At 38.0% G+C, this 11,547-nt stretch overlaps 1 protein-coding gene across 2 annotated transcripts in view; it reads left to right on the top strand.

The window, feature by feature from the left end:
* Positions 1–11,165, top strand: part of plrg1 (pleiotropic regulator 1) — a 37,245-nt gene extending 26,080 nt beyond the window's left edge. For both annotated transcript variants that reach the window (XM_043700242.1, XM_043700252.1), the window contains 4 exons: positions 4,803–4,911; positions 7,328–7,467; positions 7,998–8,191; positions 10,372–11,165. In XM_043700242.1, the coding sequence (XP_043556177.1) occupies positions 4,803–4,911; positions 7,328–7,467; positions 7,998–8,191; positions 10,372–10,431 (503 nt within the window). In that variant the 3' untranslated portion in view covers positions 10,432–11,165. The remainder of the gene's footprint in view (positions 1–4,802; positions 4,912–7,327; positions 7,468–7,997; positions 8,192–10,371) is intronic.
* The last annotated feature ends 382 nt before the right edge of the window (positions 11,166–11,547 follow it).

Below are 11,547 nucleotides of genomic sequence, written 5' to 3'. Positions count from 1 at the left end.
GACTTGGACCCAATATACCGGCCACTACAGCGGACAGCTGAAACTGACAACCGGAAGCGGCAGGGACAGGCCACTATAAATGCCGGAGGAAACACCACAGAAGCGCTTCACAGGAGGCTCCCGAGCACTGAGGATGTCACCTAGACAGGGGACGAAACGTCTGCAACAAAAACTTCCAGCTTGGCGAACAGAAACACAGCAACGTTTCTTCAAATATCCTCTTCAGAATGAGAGCAGGAACTGAGGATGTCACCTAGACAGGGGACGAAACGTCTGCAACAAAAACTTCCAGCTTGGCGAACAGAAACACAGCAACGTTTCTTCAAATATCCTCTTCAGAATGAGAGCAGGAAATGAATCCAAAGCAATTAATAACATTTTAAAAAAAAAGAGTTGAGCAGACAGGCCTGGGTAGAACTGGAGAAAGGAATTTCCACATTTTCCGCAAAAAGATAGGCAGAGCTAGGGCCCTTACAGATGCTCATAGCAACACCTTGTATTGGTGGAAGTGAGTGCACTTGAGGAAATTGTGCAAGGAAAGTACAAGCTCAAAGTGGAGGAGGATTTGGTGGATGTAGACTGTTTGGATCTCTTCCATTCAAGCAGAAATAGACAATCCTGAGACTATCCAAATGGGGCATGAAATATTCGTTGATTTGAATATCCATGCTAAAAAGGCAACTGGCAGGACCAGGAAATTTAAAGCTGTTATAGCGACCAGGACACCAAGAAAATGGCCAAAATAAAAATCGGTATAGTGGGGCAGGAATGGACCATCACAAAAAGGTAAAAACAATGACTGCAGATGCTGGAAATCAGATTTTGGATCAATGGTGCTGGAAGAGCACAGCAGTTCAGGCACTGCAGATGCTGGAAACCAGATTCTGGATCAATTGTGCTGGCAATCCTGTTGTTGATTTTGGGATAAGTAGAAGTCAGCTGCTGCATGACTGAAGCTGAAGGCCATGAAGAGAAGATCACTGGAAGAGCTGAGGCCAGTGACAGACCTGGCAATGGTAGTTTGATGTCTGTTGGTGGCGGTTTGGTTCAGCGCAAGGTAGGAGGAAATATGGGAGAAATAGCATTCTGCTTCTGTAGAGAGGAAGTTGATTTGCTAGACAACAGCACTGGCAGGCTTGATGACTGCATTTGAGTTGAACTTGAGAAAACAGAGTTCAGCAAGCTCACAGGGAGACAGTAGTATGACTGAGAAGAGTAGATAAATTGAGATGTCTAGTGTCACACTGACAGCTCTCAATGAAAAGATTGTGTGTGTGAGGGATCCAGGTAGATGGAGAAAACTGGACAGGGATAAAAGGATTTTCTGTCTGTCAGGATGACAGAAGTAGAAATGGAAGTGAAAACAATGAAAGAAATAGTCAGCATCATGCAATGTACCATTGATTTATGTTGGAATATAAGTGGATGAATCTGCGGCGTTTGCTAAGGATACATCCTTCACCGTTAGAACCTGGAAAGTTGGCGCAGAATGTGAATATATGGCAAGGGGAAAAATCAAAGAAAAAGGGCAGAGAGAAGTGAAGGTTAAGAGATTTGGTGGGGTGTAGCTACTGTTGAAGTAAATTTAGACTGAGTTAAATAGAGATTTATATGGTAAAAGGAAAGAGCAGCCTTCAGTTCACGAACCTTATGCCCTCGGAACCATATGCATCCTAGAGGTTAATATCAGTATAAATCTGTAAGCAAACTTGTACAAATAGAATTTGTACAGAGACAGGGAGTGACAGGCATTGGTGGGGAATAGGAAAACAGTGGAGATTACTCCTATTATGAGTTGCTCAAACTTCTCCACTCCTGAAATGCTGAGATACTATTTGATCTTCTTAGTTTTACCAGCATTTCTGTTTTTATTTCATAATTTCTAGCAACTGCAGTATTTTTGTTTTGGAATGTATTATCTTGCCTTGTTCCCAGCTACCAATAATTCATTCTCTTGTGATTTAATTTTGCATGTTCAGTAGTCAGTTATATGTTAGTAAAGTTTTGGGAGGGAAGTAGCTAATCTGATTATTGAGCCTACTGATGAATCTTTGAAGAAGGAAGCACCTGGGAAATTAACTCTGCTCACTTCACAATGAAACGGCTAAGAGGATTGAAGGACATTGATATTCATTCAGTTTAATTTGGGAATAGAGCTTGGCTTAGTTGGAATGACTTTGCTTAACTTGAGGTCGTTGACAGGGTGTGACTAGTGGTGTCCTACAGAATCTGTGTTAGGGCCTCAATTATTCACATTAATATCAACGACATTGATAATGACCTCGTCTATCATATGTTCAAATTTCTGATGACACAAAGTTAGGTGACATTGTTGAGGGTTCAGATGATGGCATGAAGTTATCAAAGGATATTGATAGATTCAATAAATGAGCAAAATTGTGGCAGGTGGAGTTCAGCGTAAACAAGTGTGAAGTTATCATTTCGAACCAACAAAGGATCGATCAGGGTACTTTCTAGAACGTTTGAAGTTAAATGCAATGGATTTCCAAAGAGACTAGGGGGTTCTGGTGCATCAGTTTTTAAAATGACATAAACAGGTGCAGAAAATAGTCAAGAAGGCTAATGGTTTCTGGCCTTGATATCTAGAAGATTGGAATATAAGGGTGCAGAAGTTATGCTGCAGTCATATAAAACCATGGTTGAACCTCACTTGAAGTACTGAGAGCACATCTTGGGAAGGATATATTGCCTTTGAAGAAGCATAGCATAGGTTTACAAGATTGATACCTGGACTTCAGGAGTTAAGTTATGAATAAAGATTATACAACCAAATTCTGGAGAATTTAGAAGGTTAAGGCTTATCTGATCAAAGTCTTCAAGATATTACCAGGAAAAGGCATAGTAGATTACAATTAACTATTTCCACATGTTAGCAGTTCTAGATCTAGGGGACTCAGTGTGAGATTTAGGGCCAGACCATTCAGGAGAAATGTTGCAAAGCTCACAAAGGGTAATAAAGGTTTGGAACAGAAACGGCAATTGATGCTAGTTCAATTTTAGATTTAAATCTGAGATTGATAAGTTTTTTGTTAAGCAAAGCTATTGAAGGAAATGGGCCAAAGGAGTTAATCTACAGATCAGCCATGATTTCATGAAATGGTGGAACAGGCTTGATATGCTAAACAACCCACTCCTGTTCCTATTTTACTAAGCTCTGACCTGGCCAGGACCAGTGGAGTAGTTGAGGAAAATTCAGATTACTACTAAAACAAATATGCAATATGGTGTATTTTGATTAGATTATATTACTTACAGTGTGGAAACAGGCCCTTTGGCCCAACAAGTCCACACCGACCCCTACATTTACCCCTGCAACTAACACTACGGGCAATTTCGCATGGCCAATTCATTTAACCTGCACGTTTTTGGACTGTGGGAGGAAACCCACACAGACACAGGGAGAACGTGCAAACTCCAACACACATTCGCCTGAGGCAGGAATTGAACCCGGGTCTCTGAACCCGGGTCTCTGGCGCTGTGAGGCAGCAGTGCTAACCACTGTGCCACCGTGCCGCTCTCCTAAGGAGAGGGTTAAAGCTGAACAAATTTTGATATAACCCGCTATGCACATTAATTTGCGTGTACAATCAACTTATTAGTTCCTTACATTAAAACAAAATGTTTGAGAAACTCCGCAGGTCTGGCAGCATCTGTAATGAATGAAATATAGTTAACGTGTTGAGTTCAGTATGATACTTTGAGCCGCAGTATTTTGAGTTTACTGATTGGACAACTGACACCAATTAGCAAAGTGTATTGGAGAAGTGTAGGTGGGAACATATACGTTGGGCAGAATGTCCATTATAGATGTTGAAGGGTGCTACAGTTGCATTCCGGATTATGCTATTGGACAGTACGAGCACAGCATCCTCTTGACTGTTGAGAGAATAAGTACCACTGTGGAACTTAATTGAGTATCTGAGACTGACCTGATTAATATCATTGACTCCTGTTAAGCAAAAGTATAGGATAACAGCTATATGTTAATTTATGTGTCTAGCATTGATTGTGTACTTTCTGTCCACAAATTAATTCACTGTCAATTTGAAAGTACTGCTTTTACATGCATGTCTGTGATGGGCAGTGTCTGGAAATGCCAACATGCTGCTATTGTTTTTTTATTATTAAACCAATAAAATTTCAAAATGACCTCTAAAACAATCTTAAGCTAGTGCATTTTTGGCAAATCTTAAATTTTTAATTCCCAATCATGGCATAAGTTACAATTTTGATAATGTGATTTAATTTATCTACAGATTTAGATAAATAAATCAGTTTACTTTTAAAAATCTATATTTGACTGGGCTTTTAAAAAATTTCATGTACTTAACCATTGGAAATATTCTATTTATTGTGCACTTTGCTGAATTTCCTAATCGGTCTTTAGTGTATTATAGTCATTCTAGAAAATTGTTCTCCTTGCCCTCTAAAGATTGGAGAGTATCTTTGCTTTTTCCAAAGGATTTTGAAACTAAATTGAATTCTCCAAGGTCTATTTTATGAAAGTTTGTTTCAGTTAACAAACGGTTTATAATAAACCAGACAGACAAGTGTCCCTTATGACGTATACCACCAATCATCTTGTTCTTTTTGATTATGGAAAGCTATATTTATTAAAAACTATACAAGTCAGATATTCAATGAGCATATCTAATGAGCAAACTTTTATGCTGCGGTAAGATAAATTACATCTTAGTTTATTTTGAAAATTTTAAGCTCCTTGAATACCCTTGTATTTTTGTAACTGTGCGAATGCTACAATAAGTTTTTTTTTCTTTTAGGAAGTCATGACACAACCATACGACTCTGGGACTTGGTGGCAGGGAAAACTAGAATTACATTAACCAATCACAAGAAGTCTGTTCGTTCTCTCATTCTACATCCAAGACAGTATGTCTAAAGATAATGCGTTCCTTCAATATACTGTTAGAAGTCATAGAGTCAGAGAGGTACAGCACGGAAACAGACCCTTCATTCCAACTCATTCATGCCAACTGGATATCCTAACCTAATCTAGACCCATTTGCCAGCACATGGCCCATATCCCTCTAAACCCTTCCTATTCATGTACCTATCCATGCTGAAATTGTACCAGCCTCCACCACTTGGCAGCTTATTCCATATACGTACCACCCTTTGCATGAAAAGGTTGCCCCTTAGATCCCATTTAAAATTTTCTCCCTCACCCTAAACCTATGCCTTCTAGTTCTGGACTCTCCCACCCCAGGGAAAAGACCTTGCCTATTTACCCTAACTATGGCCCTCATGATTTTATAAACCTCTATAAGGTCACCCCTCAGTCTCCAACGTGCTAGGGAAAATGGTCCCAGCTATTCAGCCTCTCCCTATAGCTCAAACCCTCCAATCCAGGCAACATCCTTGTATATCTTTTCTGAACCCTTTCAAGTTTCACAACATTCTTCCGATAGTAGGAAGGCTAGAATTACACAATATTCCAAAAGTGGCCTAACCAATGTCCTGTACAGCTACAACATGACCTCCCAACTCGATGCTCTGATCAATAAAGGAAAGCACACCAAATGTTGTCTTCACTATCCTACCAACCTGAGACTCCACTTTCAAGGAACTGTGAACCTGAACTCCCAAGGTCTGTGTGGTTAGCGACACTCCCCAGGACCTTACCATTAAGTGCATAAGTCCTGTCCTGATATGCCTTTCCAAAACGCAGCATGTCACATTTATCTATATTAAACTCCACCTGCCCATGGCACTTCTCAGCCCATTGGCCCATCTAATCAAGATCCCATTATTGTCTGAGCAAACCTCCTTCGCTGTCCATTACACCTCCAATTTTGGTATCATTTGCAAATTTACTAACTATACCTCCTGTGTTCACATCCAAATCATTTATATAAATGATGAAAAGCAGTGGACCCAGCACTGATTCTTGTGGCACTCCACTGGTCACAGACCTCCAGTCTGAAAAGGAACCCTCTTCCACCACCCTCTGTCTTCTATGTTTGAGCCAGTTCTGTATCTAAGTAATTAGTTCTCCCTGTATTTCATGTGACCCAACCTTGCTACCCAGTCTACCATGAGGAACCTTGTCGAACACCTTACTGAAGTCCTTGCAGATCACGTCCACCACTCTGCCCTCATCAATGCTTTTTGTTACTTCTTAAAAAACTTGATCAAGTTTGTGAGACATGATTTCCCACGTACAAACCATGTTGACATTCCCTAATCAGTCCTTGCCTTTCCAAATACATGCAACTCCTGTCCCTTAAGACTTCCTCCAACAACTGATGTCGGGCTCACCAATCTATAGTTCCCTGGTTTTTCGTTACCACCGTTTTAAATAGTGGCACTACGTTAGCCAACTTTCAGTTTTCTGGCACCTCACCTGTGACTATTAATGATACAAGTATCTCAGCAAGGGGCCCAGCAATCACTTCCCTAGCTTTCCAGGGTTTCCTAGAGTTCTAGGGTGCATCTTATCAGGTCCTGGAGATTTATCCACCTTTATGCATTTTAAGACATCCAGCACACCGCCTCTGTAATCTGGTCATTTTTCAAGATATCGCCATCTATTTACCCACATTCTGTGACTTCCATTTCCTTCTCCACAGTAAACACTGATGCAAATACTAGTTTAGCATCTCCCCCATTTCCTGCATTTCCACACACAGGCTGCCATGCTGATCTTTGAGGGGCCCTATTCGCTCCATGGTTACCCTTTTGTCCTTAATGTATTTATAGAATCCCTTTGGATTCTCCTTAACTCTATTTGCCAAAGCTATCTCATGTCCCCTTTTTACCCTCCTAAATATACTCCTACTGCCTTTATACTCTTCTAAGGATTCACTTGATCTCTGCTGTCTGTACCTGCTGTGTGCTTCCATCTTTTTCTTTACCAAAACCTCAATTTCTCTCGTCATCCAGCATTCCTTACACCTACCAGCCTTGCCTTTCACCCTAACAGGAATGTATTATCGCTGGAATCCCATTATCCCATTTCTGAAGATTTTCCATTTTCTAGCCATCCCTTTGCCTGTGAGCATCCACCCCCAGACAGCGTTTGAACGTTCTTGCCTAATACCATCAAAATTGGCCTTCCTCCAGTTTGGAACTTCAACATTTAGAACTGGTTTATCCTTTTCCATCACTATTTTAAAACTAATAGAGTTAGTTGCTGTTAGTTTTAAAATAGTGATCTCTTTAAAACATGGATGATTTTTAAAAACATAATTGGAAGATGTGCATACATTGAAGTTCTTTGTCTTCATTCTTATTATTTTAATTATTTGTTGCATGCCAAATATTAAAGTACTCCTTTTTGTCATAGATATACTTTTGCTTCTGGTTCTCCGGATAATATAAAGCAGTGGAAATGTCCAGATGGTGTTTTTATTCAGAACCTTCCAGGTCATAATGCAATCATCAATACACTTGCTGTCAACTCGGATGGTGTGCTCATATCAGGAGGTAAACAATCAGGAAATAATAGAGATAAACTGAGCTGAGCAAGATAAATATTTCATTTCTAGGTAATTTTTGTTATTTTAGGTACAAGTGAGAAGTTATTTGGCTGTATATTTTTCCTTATATAATCTATCTTGTTAGCAATGTAAATGCAACTAAAATTTCAGTTTTACTTAAAATTACAGCTTAATAAATTGCAGTACCTTATGAAATGTGTAGTTAGATGAATTGTAGAGAAGTTATTGAACTTCATTAGTTTTAATTGCAGTGAACAAAAGTAGATCTGTCCCATTATACTGTGATGAGAATTTGCTATGTTTATTTGAAACAATGCTCAATTGCTCGACAAGCAATTTAAAGGAATAGCTTTTGATTTGTCAAAGAAAAATATTGTCCTTCCAAAATTTATTATAAAACACCTGTATGAAAACACATCACACTTCAGGCAAAAGATATAATATCAGAAACTTAGATTTTTTTGCATTTAGCTGTTTTATGTCAGGTCAGTTTTTATGTGAAATTTATATTAACAGCTGATAATGGTACCATGCACCTGTGGGACTGGAGAACTGGGTACAACTTCCAACGAATACATGCTGCTGTGCAGCCAGGCTCCTTGGACAGTGAATCTGGAATTTTTGCATGTACCTTTGATCAGTCAGAAAGCAGATTACTTACAGCAGAGGCTGATAAAACAATCAAAGTCTACAAAGAAGATGACACTGCGGTATGTATTGATCTTAATAATTTTTTTATTTAAAAAAGAGGATTTTTTTAAAAAAGATAATAAACTATAGTTCTGTATTTGTTTCTCTGGTTTGTTATAACTGGGAACTGTTGGGAATACAGGTTACAATTTTATCTTTGGACCTCTGTTCAAATTTATTCCAGTCTCAAAAAAAAACCTTATCTAGTAGCTGCATTTGTGATGGAGTCTTAGTCAATTTGCTTTGAAAATTGCCATGGCACTAATTTATCTCTAGCTTGGTATTATATCTGTAATACTACATCTGTAAATTGCTTTCAGGAAAGACATAAAAAGCTTGGCTTTGTACATTTTTGTGTAAGAGTGTTTTCCACTAAAAGGAGAATAAAATAGAAGTAATATTGCAAATGTTGATGTTTACAAAATTCATTCCATTTAATTCCAAAGCTACAATCTGGATTATATTTTAATATGTCAAACTTCTTCAATTTGCTTTGAAAATCAAAAGATGAATTCTGAGATGGAGTCTTTTCTTTGACACAATTTTAACTTCTTCCTTCTTGTAAGGCTATCTTGTGCCAATTTCCTCTTTTCCAAATGAACTTGTTTCTGAGCTGTGCCTGATACTCTTGAATTAACGTTGCACACACAACAATGATTCCATGTAAGTGGTGAATTGGGTAGTTAGATTATTGTAGGATTCTCTTCTATTGGTGTGGAAGAGCAGTCATTTCAAGAGATTCCCTGGCTATAGCTCTGCAGTCTTAATGCTAAGTGACAACTCCTTCTCATTAATGAATCAGAAAATAACTGAAGATAAAAGGAAATTGTGATCAAAAATGTGATGAGCCTTAAGTTAAAATGTTAATAAATTTGAGGAACCCAGTTATGAAAAAATAATTGCCTAACTAATTCAGTAATATGGAATAATGTGCACTTGAAAGAAATTATAATTATTGAGATGGATTTTTAATAGTTCTGACAGCTTTATCCCATTGCATGGTAAACCAATCCAGTCAAATTCATCGCAAAACTAGAACCTTAGCTGAGAGAGATGTCAAGTCAATAAAAGAATGTAGGCTGCACTAACTTTTGACGAGATCCTGCAAAGTAATGTTTATCAGAGTAACTGAAGGTAGTTATAGCAAGATGAGGTTAGTTTAAGATTAAATGCAATTTTTAAATACACCTTAAGAAACAATTCAATATTCAAACAAATACATAGGACAAAATTATATTCTTAATCTGGTATAATTTCTAAATAATATGGAGTGCCTTTATCTTAACCTTTAAAGGGGAAATGTGATTTTGAACTTGAGCATTTTTTATTCCCCATGAAGTGACTGAAATATCACTTGTGTATTCATATGTTTTTTTTAAATACTTTGAGTTTCTGCAGCTGGAAGAAAACAGACTGCTATTGTGCTTTGTTAAAATCTGGTAGGCACAAAGAGTGCTTGAGGATCATAATAGCCTCTTCTTGCTGGAAATCTCATTTAAAGTAAACAAACTCCCAGGTGCCAGATTAGGAAGGATACTAGGGCCATCTTACACATCCCCATCAGCAGCACTATCTGAGAACCTAGCAATGGAAGATGTTTTAAATTCTCATACTGCTTAAATACATTTAACACTTTAATTGCTTGATTTATTTTCTGATTTTCTTTGCAGTATCATTATTTACATTGACTTGGCAGATTTTGTGCTGCTTACTCTGTCAGTAATGGGTTGAACAAACCTTGACATGCTGTATTTTAGTCTTAGCGTCGAGAAGATCATCTCAAAATACTTCATAGGTTGTGAATAACCTAATTCAGTCTCCGATAGTTGCGAAGGATCAGGATTCAGTAATTATGAAAGGGCACTTACATTGGCAGGTGAAGAAATTGGCTCTGTCCTTTCCAATACTTAGTTGATGGAAATTTCTGCTGATATACTCATGTTGGGCAAGTAGTCAGATAATTTAGAGACAATGGAGGGCTCGAGAGACGGGCAATGTGGTTGAGATAGGTGTTTTGAGCAATGTTTAGCATTGTATTTTCACAACACTGACAAGTAATGGCAGCCAGATGAGAAAAACGAGAGACCAAGAATTGATTCTTGGTGGACTGCAAAGATATTCTACAAAATTTTAACTAAAGATTATTTATCTGCAGTAAAGTTAGCAAAGAAATAATGTTTTCTCTTTTTTTTTAACCTAGACGGAAGAAACTCATCCAGTCAACTGGAAACCAGAGATCATCAAGCGGAAGAGATTCTAAGTGACTTTCATTTAAAATTCTTAATGGACTTCGTGCTGAATTTTAAAATTCTGAAGTAATCTTCCCCCATCTTTAGATTGTCACCTGCATTCTGTCCCAAATTCGCAATCATTCACTGGCTGAAAAGCAGACTTCTCTTGGGACCACTGATCAACATTGCTTTATCAACTTTGCCAGGAGAATAATTGGTAGATTTCTTTGGTGAGAAAAAAATTACACAAGTGTTTGCCTTTTTGCAGCATTTCACCAATATGAAGCAAAGATTGTGACAGTGTCATGGAGGGCACAGGTACAAACTAGTATGTTGTCAGTCCATAATACAATGAGTATATTATTGCAGTGTCCTTCTGCCAACTTATGTTAGAAGATGTAATTTATGGAATTTTGCTTCTGACTGAAACATGGCTAACGTTCTGGAGAATGTTTCAAACTTGTTGTAATTCAGTTGTACAGTGTTTCATTATGATAAACTGTACAAATCTTTGTCAGTGATGAAAGGTTAAACTATCCTGTTCCAGGACTGGTTGATATTCCAAGAACTGCTTGAATCTGCAATGTCGAAAGTTTTTTAAAAATACTGTTAAAGCAGGCACAGTTTCTACAATGGAAACAAATTCTGCAAAGATATTTACAAAATAACCTTTAAACTTTTCTTTTGAGGAGACATGGGCTGTCAAGAAATATGTAGAAATATGACTTTTTTCAACCTCACCATTAAATTTGCTTTTACATTCTTAGAGCTTAAAAGAATTTTGATGTTGTGTTTTATCACTTTCTGAACTTGAAAGAGGTTTCGTGAAGACTGGATCATTCCAGCAACAATTAAAAAGGTGTTCGTGTTGCGCTGAACGGGACATTGGTTAGGCCAGTTTTGGAATATTGCATGCAATTCTGGTCTCCTTCCTATCGGAAAGATGTTGTGAAACTTGAAAGGATTCAGAAAAGATTTACAAGGGTGTTGCCATGGTTGGAGGGTTTGAGCTATAGGGAGAGGCTGAATAAGCTGGAGCTGTTTTCCCTGGAGCATTGGAGGCTGAGGATTGACCTTATAGAGGTTTATAAAATCTTGAGGGCTATGGGTAGGATAAATAGACAAGATCTTTTCCCTAGGGTGAG

Source organism: Chiloscyllium plagiosum, chromosome 1, assembly GCF_004010195.1.
Source record: "Chiloscyllium plagiosum isolate BGI_BamShark_2017 chromosome 1, ASM401019v2, whole genome shotgun sequence".
NCBI lineage: Eukaryota > Metazoa > Chordata > Chondrichthyes > Orectolobiformes > Hemiscylliidae > Chiloscyllium > Chiloscyllium plagiosum.
This window is presented reverse-complemented; position numbering and strand designations above follow the sequence as displayed.